We start from the raw sequence: 17,355 nt of genomic DNA, 5'->3' as shown, positions 1-17,355 counted from the left end.
GATGTCATTCTGCACTTTAGCTTCTCCTCAGATTTTCTGTCCAATCAAATGCTCTCTGGAATTTGAAGAGTCCCGCCCCCTACATCTGAAAAGACATTGAAGCTGCGGCTGAAATCGGCCACTTGTTCACACGTTTACTATGTTTTATATGGTGAATGACATATAGTGCACTATACAGGGTCTAGGGAGCGATTTACATTTTTTAAACATGCTTTCCATTGGGGTAAATGAAGTCTGGTTTCAATCACGTCAGTTTCACGTGAACCTTTACAGCAGGAACAGTCTGTTCTGGTGTTGTGCTGAAATTTTTTGAGATATAAAAAACATATACCTATTTTCATATGCAATATTTTTAAATTTAGCTTTGATGTCAATTAAAACCCAAATCTCTTTTATCTGTGTTGTTGGTTAGTTAACATGATGACAGATGCAAATACTGTCACTGGCAACCACTAAAATTAAATTACTGTCTGTGATGTGTCTGATATCATATTGATACAAAAGATGATGTCTAAATTGAGAGAGAGAAATAGAACAAATATTTATTATTTTTGTAGTTTTATTTGGTATGTTCCTCGTAAGTAAGTCGCTTTTGGTAAAAGTGTAGTAAATGTTGCAAGGCAAGTTACAAATGTGTCACCTGGTTGAGAGAAGCTTCAAATAATTAATTTGCATTTAAAATTAAAAGTCAAAACAGTCAAAGCTGTTTCCATCTCTAGTTTTCATTTTACAATTATAGGACTACCGGAGTATATGTCACCTCAGAAACTGGTTATTTTTGGTCTGTTTTGTGGTCAAGACATTTACACTTTTGACAAACTTATCTAAAATGACTTGAAAGCAAGATGTGAAAGTTTTTCAATGGAGCACTTTTCTGTACAGAAGTTATTAATGGAAAAATGCTTTTCGTCGTATGTATAATGATCAAATGCATGACATAACAGCCTCAGATTGGGTAAAAGGAGAAGCAAGGGTATCCTCAGTGCTTCTGTTATTTTAAACGTTCACATATTTCACACATTGTCTGCAATGTTAGTTTAGAATAACCGTCCATGAGTGGGAACACATCCAACAAGGCTTGTATAGACAGATGACATGATACATGGCGTAAAATATTCATTATTAGCTGAGGAAAGTGGGCATTTAAAAAAAAAAAAAAAAAAAAAAAATGGGCTGTTAGAATAAATGTTATTTATAAGCTTGTGTGTTCAAAACCATGCCTACATTCACATTTGTAAGACATATGCATTTAAAATGTATATAGTCTATAACAATTTTGATGACGTCATTCTGTACTTCAGCTTCTCCTCAGATTTTCTGTCCAATCAAATGCTCTCTGGAATCTGAAGAGTCCCGCCCCCTACATCTGAAAAGACACTGATGCTGTGGCTGAAATCGACCACTTGTTCACACGTTTACTATGTTCTATATGGCGAATGACATTTAGTGCACTATATAGGGGCTAGGGAGTGATTTAAACTGTTTAAACATGCTTTTATCCATTGGGGTAAATGAAGTCTGGTTTCAATCACGTCAGTTTCACGTGAACCTTTACAGCAGGAACAGTCTCCCAGTTAACACAGAACGTTCCCCTAATGTTATTTTTTGGTTATTTTTTTGGGAACCAAATACTTACGTTAGGGGAACATTCTTTTTTGGTTTTATTTTTATGTAACAATAAAATAACGTTCCCAGAACGTTGCTGGGTGGTTACCATAAAAAATAACGTTCTGGGAACCATAAACTAACATTCTGAGAATGTTCTGGGTACCAAAAGCTAACGTTATGGGAACCAAAAATTGTTAGCTGGGCTGTTCTGGTGTTGTGCTGAAATTTTTCTCCCCTTGAAAGTTCGACCTCTGTTTCGTCTGATTCATCAAAAGAATAGACTGTTGATTTTACAGTAAGCTTATAACGTTTTTATTTGCATATTTTTGAGATATAAAAAATATATATTTTCATGTGCAATATTTTTAATTTAGCTTTGATGTTTCTGAATTAAAACCCAAATCTCTTTTATCTGCATGTTGTTGGTTAGTTAACGTGATGACAGAACATATATTTATTATTTTTGTAGTTTTATTTGGTATGTTCCTCGTTAGTAAGTCGCTTTTGGTAAAAGAAAACATACATTTGAAGAAAAATGGTGAGAAAAAAATACATTGCAGACATTTAGGCATTTAGCAAATGTAGGTTTTACACACAGATCTTTAATCTGCTGACTGAGTGTATAAGCTGTAGTGGAACCTAAACCTGACTATCTGGCGTCTTCCAATCGACACTTAATAACCTTTATACTCTAGCTCTCTGCGTCTTCCATCGACAACTGGCCGAGTCTCTTACTCTACTACTTGATTCCCTAAACTGACCTGCTGCGAAGCAGAAATGAACAGACAGACATCAGCAAATATGCTTTAAATGCTTTAATAACAGCCGGGAGAGTCTTCGAGCAGTTCTCAGAGAAACTCTCCCAAACTTTCACTAGTTTCATTTCCCAAACTATGTTATTTATACATACACACGCACACACTCAGTCACAAGTTTTCCATTGGTTTCGTACAGTACATCCTGTTCAAATGTTAGATGTTAAATAAGGTTAGATGTTAGAAACATGGTTAGTTTAATATACAGTTTAAAATTTCTACGACAAAGCAAAAGCAGAATCAGCAGTTTTCTGATAATCTGATCTTTCTGGTCAGTGTGGAGAAAACTAGCTCTGTGAAAGACATCTGAAAGATAAAAGACAATAGCACACTATCAGATATTAACTAAACATTTATCTCTAGATTATGTATAATTTAGACACATTAAAGAAAATATGTTGTTAGAAGAAAGACTTGAATAACCGTTTTATAGCATTAAAGACACAAAGTTTTGATGTTGCTAAAGAATTAATCACAATAATGAGAATTTGTTAAGACTTACTTGTCCTTCTCAGTGCCGGTGTCTGTGGTCACACTTTCTGTCAAAATAACCAAATAACAATTATTGATTGAGTTTTACCTTTTCAGTTTTTAAATACAGTATTAAATATGTTTTACCTGGTTCTGCCTTGGTTACAGTGAGATGAACAGGGTTCAGTGCCTCTCCAGCAGAGCAGAAGTACCATCCAGAATCACTGAGTCTCAGTCCAGTCATCAACACAGTGAAGGAGCTTCTCCCATCATCACTGATCTGGACTGATGAATTCTGGGATGTGTCAGTCCTCTTCTCAGTGTAACAGCTCTTATCTTTATATCTGCACCACTGTTTGAGTTTATTCTGATATCCAGAAGTGTAGAAACACTGGACACTGACATTATCACCTTCATGTCCAGATACACTGCTGTTCATCACAGACACATCAGGAGCTGAACACACAGACACAAGACATTTGAGATAATAACATACGTGTGTGAAGTCAGAGAATTAGGCATTGGAATATGTGATTAAAATAATTACAAATCTCATACCAGACTGAACCTGGAGATGAAGCTCATATGTGACAGGCGGTTTTCCATCAGTCTCCACAGCACAATAATAACCCCCATCATGTTTTGAGCTCTGCAGGTTTCTCATAGTCACAGTAAAGAGACTCTGATCAGGATGATCGATTACTGACAGATTCTCCTCTGTTGTGTTTGTGTATATATAAGATAGATCAGTATCTGAGAACCAGTATTTCTTCTGCGGTGGGTTTTTCTCATCATAATGACATGGGATGGTGACAGATCCTCCAGTCTTAACAGTTATGGTGTGATTTGACCTACCGCTGAAGCATTCAACACCTAAACAAACAACACACGCTGTTATTATGTCCAGGATTAACAGTAAAGAACTTCTTCATTTGTTCTATCTTCACATAAAAAAAAAACACATTAAAAGCAACATGAACAGCTGAGCACAATGTGTCACATTACAAAATCATAAACTGGATATATTAGAAACAAAAACAGAACAACATTTAATATTCACCTAAAGTGAGCCAAAACCCAAATGAAATGTAGAATATTTTTGCCTTCTCGTACGCGGTCATCGCGATTGCTCCTGCGTGTCCTGAATGAGGTTTTCACTGCGAATTCAACAGCTCAACTGCTCAGCTTCTGCTTTCTGCCCTCGTATTATCATAGACGGAGGAGGAAATGCCCTTAAATATCTTGGACTACGTGGAGAAGGGTGAACAGACTGTACATATTCATAAAATACAGTGCAATCAATATTTCTTCCATTGTTTGATGGGTGTTAAGTATCAGTTATCAAAAGTATCAGAGTTTCAATTTGTGATAGTTAATACTTCACGTTTCTGAGAATGAATAACACTGTTTTAACGTTTAGATTGATATTCATTTCTGCATACACTAATACACAAACATTAATTTATTACGAACAAAAATGAATTAACTACGAACAAATTTATATTTATAAAATAAACCTTAATAAGTAAAAAACAAACAATACATGTAAAAAAATCACTCTTACAGTAATGCAAAACTAATTGTAATGAACTGAACGTAACTGTAAAGTGTTACCAATTAAGCTAAAATCTTTTTTTTTTTTCTTTTTTTTTTTTTGGCATGCATGTCTATATGTCACACACTCAAAAAATTATATGTAGGCTTTAATAAAAAAAATTATGTCAACAGGTTCCACATAACTGGGTTACGTTAAACTAACATAATTTGTTGCATGTAACTTCAACATCATGGAATTAAGTCATTTTAAGCGACCCAATTTAAGTAGTCTCAAAGAGAATTTTTAAAGGCTTCCTGACATGATTCAGGTGTTTCAGGTGTACCCATTAATATTTCATTTATTTTTGTGACGCATAATTAAATTGATAGATTACAGCCAGCTATTTGCTAGCAGTAGCACGTTATCATCTTAAATGCCAAGATTTACATGTTCTTTCAACCAAAGCAGTTGTAAGTTACATAATCACAATCAGTCCACAGCCAAACAAAATGCTCCACACTTCTCCAAAATGGTAACACACTGTAATTTAAATGGTTCTAATAATTCCAATGTAATTGACCATTAAACACAATTACACACTATCAAGTCTTCCCCTTTTCTCATTTTCTCAAAAAAACATAAAATAACACTTAATTTTAACATTTATTCTCTCTTAATTCAACCATTTGCAAAGCATGCTGGGAACTAACAAGCACCGTCCAGTTTCAGTTAATGCAACACAAATCATTCATGTAATCCAACACAAATGGATTAAGTAAACTTAAATTTGATATAGCCTATATTTAAGCAGATTGAACACAATTAATTTAAGTTAGGGCAAAATCGCAGTTGGCGTCGCACTATACTGCCACCCTCTGGATGTAAGAATTTTTTACTTAACATAAATGGTTTGTGTTTAGACAACGCGTTAGGATTTTGTAGAGTTAAGTTGAGACAATTACGTGGACCTTAATAGAAAAAAAAACATTTAAAGTCAACAAACACAATTATTATAAGTAAACTGAATATAAATATATTATGTCAAGTGCACAACCTTCCTTGTTCATTTTTTTTAGTGTTAGTAATGCATTTTTGCAGGTATTAAAAGTCACATCAACTAAAAGTCTAATTTGTGTAGTTTTGTTTATGTCTGTGCATATTAACTTTCATGATGCTACACAATCCAGTTTATCTTGCAGATTTAAGACCCAAAATGAGAGATATGGGTGTAACACATGATGATCAATTAAGCAAACACAACATGAACTAATGACAATTAAATCTCCAAATACTGACATTTCATCCAGTTCTACTTGTGACCATTACAGATGTAACTGACATTGGGATTTATTAGGAGAATTGACAGGAAAGAGTACAATTTGAGCAGGAAAAAATACAGTGTCTCCAATACACAGATATCACCAGCTGACGGATTTATGTTCTGAAAACTTTGTGGGAACAGTGATTTGCAATATTTCTAAAATCATTCTGTGTGATTGGAAAATTATTTAAAAGGTTACAATAATGTTAGTACAACATTCTCTTAACCTTATTTTACTTAAAATACTCATAATACTGAAATTGAAAATTTTAAGAACATTAACATTACGATTCATCAAATATTAATGACATTATAAGGACATTGCAAGATTGTTGTTCCAAAGACATTTTCTGTCAGCATTATGTGCGAAAATTCATCAAGTACAAATAACATCATACGGATGTTCTGAAAATGTTGTGCTCAAAACGTTCTCTCACACTGTTATGAGAACGTTCAAATAAAAACAATCATGAAGGCGTTCCAAGAACGTATATAGAAGTTTTTTTCTCAACATCATGAGAATGCATATCAAATAATGTTAAAAGACCATTTTATAAAAGTTATTTAAAGACCATTTTATTTTAACATTTACAAAATGTGAAAGTTGTGGGAACATTCTCTGTTAGTTGGGCAGATATATAGAAAGAAACATACAAATTTTGCAGTTACACTGGTTCTGCTAAATGTCTCACAAGATTAACATACAAAATTCATACTGTGTTCATTTGGAGTCCTGTAGCGAACCCAACCGTATCCCCTGTGTGTTAAATGAAAGTGCGCAGCCGTTTGTAAATTGAATGTGTGAAGCTTATGGGTGTCATAGTCATTTTAGCTGTACAAAAATAGCCAATGCTGCTTCACATTGCACTTTGTCATTATTATAGTTATTTAGCGGCTAATGAATCAGAAGTCTTGCACATTTAGAAAACAGATTATTGGATTATTCCGCAATGCAAAATAAGGTGGATAGCGTCATTCTCAGACAACTGCACATAAAAAGGGCAAGACAGGCAGAAATTGTGTAAAGCTGGGACTAAAGCTACAGGTTTTTTGTTTGTTTGTTTGTTTGTTTGTTTGTTTGTTTGTTTGTTTGTTTTTTAGTCCACCTGAAGTCCACACCAGTGCACTAGATTAACTATATTCACAAGGTTGGTGTCACCAGAGTTTAGCTGGAGTCAGTAAACTAGAAACTAGAAGCTTTATTATTAACTTATTATAATCTGCTTTATTATTTTCTATAGTCTGCCACTATATCTAATTATTGCAGTAACTGTTTTATGATAACCCCGCCCCTAAATGACACTTAAAAACAAACTGAACTGTGGTTGGTCACTTTATATGTCAATCAGACCATCACTTCCTGTCTGCGTGTGTGTGTGTGTGTGTGTGTGTGTGGGGGGGGGGGGGGGGGGTTCCAGACAGAAACGCTCCATCACGTGCAATCTGAAAGAGAGGATATAGAAAGATATGACAACAGCACAAAGATAAACAAATGAGTGCTGAACAAGACACATCATGTAGATTTAAACTCATACTGTATTTCAATCAATTTGAATAATGAAACCATGTTAATACTAACGTGCTCCTCTCGGTGTCTGTGCTTACAGTTGCTGTCAGAAATGAAAAACAATTTTTAAAAAGTGGGAATAAAGCATTTTTTTATTAATTATTTGATGGACTTATAATACCTGGTTTTGGGAAAAGGAAAGAAAAAAATGGACAAAATGTTTAGAAATACAAAGAATTCAACTGTTATGTAAATACATTTGTTACACTTCTTTCAACAGTCCACTTTAGACATTCTACTAACTATGAGTAACTTTGCAACTTGTCAACTAACACTTAGTATTAGCAGACTGTATGGTTAGGGTTATGATTAGGGTTAGGGTGAGTAGAATAAGTTGACGTAGTTGCAAAGTTATTTATAGTCAGTAGAACGTCTGTTGTGGGAAAATAAAGTGTTAGCGGATATTAAGCAGACAGTCTACTAATACTCTAATGATGATTGCTAGCTGACATGTAGTTGCAAAGTTAGAATGTCTAAAGTGGAGTATCGAACGTGTTATACATTTATAATCATATAATCAGGCCATGACAGAAAATATAAATCCTGATTAATATTTTACTTATCAAACTGGTTGCTCTCAAATATTTATGTGGTCACAACTGCTGTCAAAGAATAAAAGAATAAAATTATTTATTATGAATTTATCATAACCACCAGTAAGAGTCTGCATTACTTGGTTTTGGTGCAGTGACAGTGAGAACAACATGTGGATCTTCAAGAGAGACATCAGGAACTGAACAAAGAAAAAGATGCAAACATTTTTTTAGCCTTATCCCCTTAATTGTGACCCAGGATCACAAAACCAGTCACATGTCGCACGGGTATATTTGCAGCAATAGCCAACAATACATTGCAAGGGTCAAAATTATCGATTTTTCTGTTATGCCAAAAATCATTAAGATATTAAGTAAAGATCATGTTCCATGAAGATATTTTGTACATTTCCTACCGTAAATATATAAAACATTTATTTGTGTGAGTGAATGCAGCACAATCGTGAACATAAATGAACAACTTTAAAGGAGATTTTCTCAATGTTTTGATTTTTTTGCACCCTTAGATTCCAGATGTTCAAATAGTTGTATCTTGGCCAAATATTGTTAGATCCTAACAAACCATACATCAAAGCAAAACTTATTTATTCAGCTTTCAGATGATGCATAAACCTCAATTTCCACAAATTGACCCATGTGACTGGTTTTGTGGTCCAGGGTCACAATTGTCCAGCAGGAAAACCTATAAAGATTTGATTTGTGAATGAGTTTTACCAGTGACCGTGAGTTGAACAGAAACCTGGAGATCTCCAGCAGAGCAGAAGTACCATCCAGAATCACTGAGTCTCAGTCCAGTCATCAACACAGTGAAGGAGCTTCTCCCATCATCACTGATCTGGACTGATGGATTCTGGGATGTGTCAGTCCTCTTCTCAGTGTAACAGCCCTCATCTTTATATCTGCACCACTGTTTGAGTTTATTCTGATATCCAGAAGTGTAGAAACACTGGACACTGACATTATCACCTTCATGTCCAGATACACTGCTGTTCATCACAGACACATCTGGAGCTGAACACACAGACACAAGACATTGAGATTTATTAGGAATCAGGATCAGAATTATTCATCTGAATGTGAAACTCATCTCATACCTGATTGAACTGTGAGATGAAGCTGCTCTGTTTCATCCTCTTGAAATATTCCTTCAATCTCCTCAACACACCAGTAAGATCCAGTGTCTTCATGCTGCAGGTTTCTCATAGTCACAGTAAAGAAACTCTGATCTGGATGATCGATTACAGACACTTTTCCTTTGGTTTCATTAGCATATGCCAGAATAGAGCAGTAATTATATGATGATTTTGCATCAAAGCACCAGTATTTCTTATGTTCTGTGTATTTCCTGTCATAATAACATGGAATAATGACAGATCCTCCAGTCTGAACCGTTAACTTTCTATTCACTGATCCTGTTGTGCATTCAGGACCTGCGCGAAGAAAAGATCAACAATCATGACTAAAACCATAAAGAGTCATTGTAACTTTTTGTCAAAGCTTATGAATGGATGATGTGGAGATTATGTTTGCATGCCTGTAACATTTATGTTTATATTTTTAAAAACCTACACATTCATAAAGAATATGAATAAATTAAAAACAAAAAGAGAGAACACTTGCCTCTTATGAGCCAAAGAAAAATCAAAATGAACTGCATGACGGTGAGGATCCGCTTGTGAAAGCGTCGTGATAATGTTTCTTTGCTGATCATCTCTGAACTCTAAAATAATAAACTTCCTCTTGTCTTCTCAGAATAGGCTTCACGGTTCTTCACACCATGAGGTGAAACGTCACTGACTCTCTATACATATATAGGTGGCGTTATCACTTGGCATTAACATACGATCACCGTGAACTGATTATCAGTCAATCAGGACTTATCAACATAAAGTGGCTTCTGTAGCTGGATAAATGATCGGATCCCTATTTCCAGTGTAATATTTAGGCCCTGGTGCAAAGTCGACCTGAAGTGGTGGGGTTTCTTTTTTAATTTATTTTCAGTTATTTCAAATGTCATAAAACTAAGAGATGGAGATTGCATATTGCATAGATTCTATGATCGAAATGGTAAAAAGAGACATATGGGTCCAAAATATTGCCAGATCTGGTGGGAAAATTGTGTGTCCTTTACAGGGAACTTACGGGTGCTAAAGCAAAATGTCAACTATATACTCCATCTTCAGTTCTCTCCTATACACACCAAGCTACATGCAGCGATTCCCGTAACGTTGATCTGTGATTGAATGCTGATATGATATGGCTATATTTCATTTACATTACACAGATCACAATGCGTCCTCGAACTACCTCTGTATCTGGACACACAGATCAGATAATATTCTGATGACAACTGCGTTTACACGTGTCTTTTCAATGTGTACGTGGGCAACATCCGGATACAGGTCACATGATTATGCCAAGTGCACCAAGCCCAGTGTTGCCAGATTGGAAATGTCCAATCATCGTACCAGAAGCTTTGAAGAAAATTATCGTACACGAGTCAAACGTACAGAAAACAGCTATTTATCTAGACCAACAACTTTTTGACATGACCTTCAAATTACCACAATAGATAAATAACTAGGTGTACCTTAGTGGGAAGGTCCAAACTCCACCTCTGAGTCATTTAGAGTGTCTGTAATGAGCCGATTCGTGGCTCTGTTTTGATGAGGTTGACTTTTGAAAAAACACGCTCACATGATGGATTTGAATGGGGAAACACGAGAACATCAAGGGCAAACTTTCCTAATTCGCTGAACATGGTTACCCTCAATGAAATCCTCCAAAGTAGAGATATGGTGCCAGAATTCATCAACATGCATTGCCTTTGTATTTTTGCTTAAAGCTACGAGTGGCAATCGCCTCCACTGGTCATCGATGGCTTGGAGACGGTCTGCGTCTGTCATGTCAATTAACCGTGGCACTTGCTGCATGAGGGGAAGCAAAGACGGATGCTCGGCTCGTATCTTGGCATCAGTCGCAGCGGCAGGGGAGAGGCACACGATTTGGGTCAAGAGGGCATCATCAAAGTCAAACCGTTTCTTGATTTCTCCGCAGGCAACCCAGAGAAAATTCTGAGAGAGCACATGAAAATCTGTCAAGGTGGCTGCTGTAATCTTAGTCTGCTGGACATGGTGCATCACTTTTACACCCAAGTACAGCGTGTTTAATGGTCTGAGCTTTTGACTGATTCAAAGAAGTGCACAGAACATAGTCTCTGTCCATGAAGGTGAGAAGAAGATCTGTGCGGGTTTCACACACCTTGCTCTTCAATGAAGTAATCACCACCTTTTCACAAAATATTGATTAAGGTCTGTGAATTTAGGTAGCGCCCACTCTAGAAAATAGTAGTACAGGCGAAGAGACTCATCATTAAGGGAGTGAAAAGTATTCTCCGCAGCGGTCAATCTGGCCTCGAGCCACTGGTCCGTGAAAAAAAGCCGGAGGGCTTTCCACTGGGCCGAGACACGTTTCACAACTTCGCTCAATGACAGCCATCTGGTCTGGGAGGGCTTCAGTAGTTTGTGCGGTTCAACATGGCAAAAGTCTTGAAATTCTCTGAGCTGTGCGAGACGTTTTGCACTATTTTTGAAATATCCATAAATGTCTCTGGCTAAATCCTTGCACCTGCGTGCTGAGAAAGCTGCACTCGCACAGAGTGACACACACACCGCTGCACTGTGATGCCTGGCAGATCATTTCTAAGGCGGCTGGAGACAGAATTGTTTTTTCCCATCATTGTATTGCAACCATCCAACCCAAACCCCACTATGTTTTCGATAGGTACATCTGCATCGGTGAATGACTTCATCATTTCGCTGTAAACGCCCCTTCAGTGGAAAACTGTCTCTGTTGGTCTGAATAGATCTGCACCAGTTTCTTTGTGCGAACAAGGCTCATGTGTTGACCTCTTTTAAGACCCGACCAAATGGTCAGAGGTCCTCAATGCTATGTTGTGCTCTGCCATGAACCCTATTAGCTTGATCTCTGCATTTTTCACTGCTGTATCTAGCTGTTCGGTATCTAACTCTCTGACGGATTCTGTAGCAAATGGGCTATGGATCTTTGAGCTGGGACTAGATTTTTCTTTTTGTTCTGATGTTTTTCCGATTTTTCGTGATTTTTTAAAACAGTGATTTCAGCCACCATGTGCACATTACAACACCGGCAGAAGGCTTTGGTGTCATTGCCCGAAACAGGTCTTAGCCATCCTGCAAAACCAGTGTCCTTTTCCCACTCAGTTCTGTATGTTTGCTGTCGGTGCTTACTTTTAGGCTGCTCCATAGACTCTGCCTTCCTCTTCGCCTCATCTTCACCTTCCTTTTCAGCACTAATTTTCTTACTCATTACTTTAGTATTGCTTTACTATCGACCTCTTGGAAACAACTGACATAGCGCCGCAGCAAGAACGTTACCCTGTGTTGTGCACGTGAGAGAGAGTCAATCTCCACGATGATTGGCCGAGAAGACGTAACGTGATTATTTTATTTTTTTATTTTTTGTGTGAGATGAGATGGAAGGCATGCGTAACACCACGTTTACAACACACATTCTTCTCACAATCATGATGGTAAATGTAGGATCTACAGCAACGATCATCATTTGAAATGTCACAAGATTCTGAAATATTTCTGAAAGAAATTTTTTTTTTTCATAATTGATCGTACATCAAAATTATCGTACAAATATGATCGTACGTCTGGCAACACTGACCAAGCCCTACATTACATATGCATAAAGCTGTGGCATAGAGGCTGGAGACTTATTCATCACAGACCATAATTTCTTTATTTTTGTAGATGTTTTTAATGCATTTTAAAATATACAAAACAAGTCTGAAAATAAATTGATAATGTACACCTAAATATTTACATACCATTTATCTTAACTATTTAGTGATTTGCATTATTATTTATTTGCTATTATTAGATTATTGTGGGGGAGAAAATAACAAAACACACAAAAAAAAACAAAAAAAAACATACATAACAAATAACAATTTTTTTATTTTTTTGACATTACAACTTTGCAATATGAATGCTTTATGCTTTTTACGATCAACATTTTTCACACAAATTTAATTCTTTACTAACCCCTATACAGTGAAATAACCGAATCTTTTCAGAGTAAACCACTTGGTTTGTACATGGAAGTACTGTACTTTCACTGTTACCACTAGGAAAACTAAATTAATATTTTTTTTTTATAAATTGGTAATAAAAAAATAAATAAAAAGGTTTTCCTTGTTTTCCATGTGTAATAATGCATGGAACAAAAAAAGTATGTTAGCCTGTTTCAAGTTCAATGCTGTTGTGTTCATATTTTCTCAGGAACATGCACCTGTGATAAAGAAATTAAACAATGAGATGAAATCACATGTTCAGTGTCTGTGTAAAACATCATGTGATTATTAACTTTAACAAACCTGTAACTTCTCACTGTGTGTGCACAGAGCTGTAGGTCACCTCGTCCTCCACTGATACTGGGCTAAACTGGAGATATGAAAGATGTTTAAGAAGAATACTGACAATTACATTACAGGACAAATCTCTGTGCATTTTCTTGTGAGTTCACTTACTGCTTTAGTTTCAGTTTTAGGTCGTACTGTCACAGAGCTGTAAGTCACGTCATTCTCTGCAGCCGCTGATGATGAACGGACACTGTTTCCCTGTGAATAATTATAAACATATCTTATTATAATGAGTCTCTCAGTTATGAGTTTTAACTCAAATCGGTTGTCAGCTCAAACCTACCGCGTCACTGTCTACATCTCTGGTCACCGCTGTACTGTGGGTGTTATTTCTGTCTGTTAGTGAGAAAACAAATGATGTTATCAGTCTTTCCATTAGACAGTTCTTAGACATCAGCATAAAGTTTATGTGCAAAGCTTCTAGATGCACAGCTGATCAAACACAAAGGGTGCTTTCACACAAGCACTTTTGGTGAGCAAACGGGTTCAATTGACATCAGAGTTTGATTTGTTTGGATGATGTGAACGCTGTTCTCCTCATTTTCCTGACAAGCGTGACTGATGCACTGCAAGCAGAGAGAATGTATATCTCATTTCTGCTGAGAGACTGTTCACTGCAGAGCCATGTGTGAGTGTGAAGTCCAGCTCCTCCTCTCTGAATGTAATTTGGGCCTAATGGGTGGAGCTACAGTATAATATCCAACCACACTCTAACCCAAACTATATCTCCATCCCTCCACCCATTAGACGTCCAGAGAGGTGGAGCTGGACGTCATGACTCTGCAGTGAGCACCACTTGTTTCTGCTTGCCTTCAGGACAAATGGACTCCTGTGATCTTTAGAACATTTGCGGTACATTGATAGACACATTGATGTGCTGACAGCCTGACACTTTAAAAACAAACCCAAAAGTTTAAAAGCGTCTCCGGTTACCTAACGTAACCTCGGTTCCCTGAGAGGTGGGAAGTTCTGGGAACGTGACACATGCATCATCAAAGCTGTAGGACTATGATCAGTCAATCATCCAGATTAATTCTATACATGACAGATCAACGCTCTGAGGCGGGGAGCTGCATTATGAGAGTGAGCGAGTGGCTGAAGCTCAATGCTTTATGGAAGGTAGACCACCGTTCTGAGGTGGGGGGCTGCTTACTGCTTATGAGTGAGTGAGCGATCGAAGCGATTCGTCCTCTGTGCATATCAGGTCACAGCACTGAGATTTGTGGACGGCATACCGCTGTTCTGAGACAGAGGGCTGTTTATTATGTTATTATCGTGCTCTTGAGTTGTTTCATATTCAAATAATGTAATATGAACACAAACCGGCTGAGGCAGCAATCGAACTCTGGTTTGGATCAGGCAGTCGAAAATCAAGTGTGAAAGCACCCTAAATGATTGATGGAATCTATCATATTAAGAAAATGTATCAGTACTTACTGCGCTTCTTTCTCAATATTATGATTGACACAACCACAACCACCATAAGCAGCAATAGAACAACAACTGGAATCCACGCCTCCAGATACCCATAATGCCTGTCATCATGAACAAATCATGAAAAAGGTATTCAGTTCATCCTATATAGGCCTATATATATATATATATATACATACACACATTTATGTACATTATTTGCTACACTATATTTCTATCTGAATTGCTTTGCGCTGTTCAAATGACCTTAACAGCTTGTTGTGGTTCTAAACCATTTCATTTAAATGGAATCATTTCATTTTAATTCATCTAAACCATTTAAAATGGATACAGGCAACAGCGTATGCAAAAGAAGATGATGGCCTCACTCATGTAGCTACTGTTTTACTGTAGCCTATTTTTTGCTACACCAGTTACAGTCAAAAAATGAAAATAAATCCTGTAGCAGATGATTGATCTCAAAAACGGTGCACGCTTACGTTAACACTTACATTTTAAACAATAAATCTATTATTTACATTGTCTCAGGGTAGAATGAATGTACATTTTTTAATATTATTGATTGCTATCAGGATGTGAAGAGAGTTTCAACCAGAATAACAAGAAGTGTTTATGAAAAAAAAAAAAGCCTACCCTACCTTTAACCCTGGACCAAACCCCGGATACATGGAAACCTGGGTTATTTTCTTTCATGTTTCACACTGCTTATAATTAACAAATAATCCAACTGCCATTTTGTATTGCTCAAATTAACATTTACATTATTTAGCTTATTTTAGCTTTACACATTATTTGACCAGAATAAGATTCACGTCAAGTCTGATTTCCACTTGCAACTTTCTTCTCTTCAACCCGACATACAGTGCTTAGTAAATGCTAAACAACGCCAACCTTTGCATTAGGTAAGTCACAAAGATTTTAGTTTATAAGGTCTTAGGTCTATGTTGTGTCCTAGAGTCTCTTGAGGCTCGGACAGACCTGGTTCCACAGGTGTGCTACAGAGGATGCTAAACACCCTTAAATGAAACCAAGAGCACCCTCAGTTGAAGAGATTTGGCAAACGCTCCAGTGCATGTTTGTGTTTGCTCTCTGGAGAGCGTCAAATGTTTCTCTTTACAATGTGCTTTTGCAGTGTTGAGCAATATAGCTACAAGTCCTCATTAACCAACGCAACACAAATAGTCGGGTCAGTAAAAATTCTTGCAGTGGGCCATGGAGACGTACGTGTTTGGGGTCGTGAGTTGGAAAAGATTGGGATCCACTCCTAGAGGATGTGAAGCTAGCTTGAAACAAATGTTTTTTCAACGGGTGGTGTTTCCGTGACTGTCCAAAGCATGTGAATATGAGGCACGATTGACTCTCGGTTGCCAAGCATGAAAGTGATTGGTTGCTAAGCATCTAGACATTCACTGCATCGTTTCACACTGCCACACACGCTTTTTACCGTGGGTAAAAGAGGTAACCCAGTTTTTAGATTACAAGTATGAAACGTTCTTTTACCCAGTGTTAAAAGCGATGTTTAGAACAATGATGTTTATCCTCATCCGATGGACAATATTCCATCTTTAATAAAGTTAAAAAAGCATAATAATTTCTGTATAGTTAATTTAAAAGTTCTAATCTGTTTTTCATGTTTTAATTTAAGCAATAAACATCCTATTTCAATACTCATTCTGCCGCTCTTCACTGTTTGCCGTTTGATCGCTGTTAATTGGTTTCGTAGATAAGAGAGCTGCATTTCTGCTAAGAAACAACAAAGAGAAATTAAACAAAATTAATCTGATCAGAAAACTAAAGAAAAGACAAAAGATAAGTAAAGACAACACCACACACAAAAATCAATTAAATGTTCAGAAAGACAATAAATTAAACTCTGTTACACAGACAGCTAAGCATCTAATCAAGACCATGACAGAAAATATAAAACTTACATTTAATTAACTTCTAACCTGTTTCTCTCAGATGCTTCTGTGGTCACAACTGCTGTCAAAAAGAAATTAAGAAAATATTACAATAATTTATGACTTTTGTTATACACCAATAAGAGTCTGTATTACCTGGTTTTGGTGCAGTGACAGTGAGAACAACATGTGGATCTTCAAGAGAGACATCAGGAACTGAACACAGAAAAAAGATGCAAACTTATTTTAGTCTTTTTTCCTAGCAGAAAAACCTATAAAGATTTGATTAGTGAATGAGTTTTACCAGTGACAGTGAGTTGAACAGAAACCTGGAGATCTCCAGCAGAGCAGAAGTACCATCCAGAATCACTGAGTCTCAGTCCAGTCATCAACACAGTGAAGGAGCTTCTCCCATCATCACTGATCTGGACTGATGAATTCTGGGATGTGTCAGTCCTCTTCTCAGTGTAACAGCTCTGATCTTTATATCTGCACCACTGTTTGAGTTTATTCTTATATCCAGAACTGTAGAAACACTGGACACTGACATTATCACCTTCATGTCCAGATACACTGCTGTTCATCACAGACACATCAGGAGCTGAACACACAGACACAAGACATTTGAGATTTATTAGGAATCAGGATCAGAATTATTCATCTGAATGTGAAACTCA

The 17,355-nt window shown here is 36.7% G+C and overlaps 2 protein-coding genes and 1 long non-coding RNA gene across 3 annotated transcripts in view; all 3 read right to left on the bottom strand.

The window, feature by feature from the left end:
- LOC311292301 (polymeric immunoglobulin receptor-like) overlaps positions 1-9,589 on the bottom strand; it is a 47,247-nt gene extending 37,658 nt beyond the window's left edge. Inside the window, exons 1-2 of the mRNA XM_084411941.1 lie at positions 9,494-9,589; positions 8,968-9,303 (exon numbers count right to left, since the gene is read on the bottom strand). Of these exons, the coding sequence (XP_084268067.1) occupies positions 8,968-9,303; positions 9,494-9,584 (427 nt within the window). The 5' untranslated portion in view covers positions 9,585-9,589. The remainder of the gene's footprint in view (positions 1-8,967; positions 9,304-9,493) is intronic.
- LOC311292305 (polymeric immunoglobulin receptor-like) lies at positions 2,409-4,105 on the bottom strand. Its single transcript, XM_084411946.1, has 5 exons — positions 3,955-4,105; positions 3,453-3,767; positions 3,042-3,350; positions 2,926-2,962; positions 2,409-2,729 (listed from the first exon to the last, which is right to left on the bottom strand). Exons 1-5 carry the CDS (start codon positions 4,013-4,015, stop codon positions 2,711-2,713), a joined length of 741 nt encoding a protein of 246 aa, XP_084268072.1. The 5' UTR covers positions 4,016-4,105; the 3' UTR covers positions 2,409-2,710.
- A 3,315-nt stretch (positions 9,590-12,904) lies between the features above and the next one.
- Positions 12,905-13,679, bottom strand: LOC311292321. Its single transcript, XR_014627707.1, has 4 exons — positions 13,627-13,679; positions 13,452-13,541; positions 13,299-13,365; positions 12,905-13,213 (listed from the first exon to the last, which is right to left on the bottom strand). It is a non-coding gene; the product is annotated as an uncharacterized lncRNA (long non-coding RNA).
- Between the last annotated feature and the right edge of the window lie 3,676 nt (positions 13,680-17,355).

The sequence above is a fragment of the Rutilus rutilus genome (assembly GCF_951802725.1).
Source record: "Rutilus rutilus genome assembly, chromosome: 6".
In the NCBI taxonomy this organism is placed as follows: domain Eukaryota; kingdom Metazoa; phylum Chordata; class Actinopteri; order Cypriniformes; family Leuciscidae; genus Rutilus; species Rutilus rutilus.
The sequence above is the reverse complement of the archived record's forward strand: the minus strand, read 5'-3'. Positions and strand labels throughout refer to the sequence as shown.

What these genes read in the sequence shown, in the direction of transcription:
- LOC311292305 (XM_084411946.1), bottom strand. Translation starts at nt 4,015, where the DNA reads ATGACCGCGTACGAGAAGGCAAAAATATTCTACATTTCATTTGGGTTT. An exon ending in TGGGTTTTGGCTCACTTTAG is followed by an intron (nt 3,768 to 3,954) that starts GTGAATATTAAA and finishes TTGTTTGTTTAG; the next exon opens with GTGTTGAATGCTTCAGCGGT. An exon ending in TCATCTCCAGGTTCAGTCTG is followed by an intron (nt 3,351 to 3,452) that starts GTATGAGATTTG and finishes CTGTGTGTTCAG; the next exon opens with CTCCTGATGTGTCTGTGATG.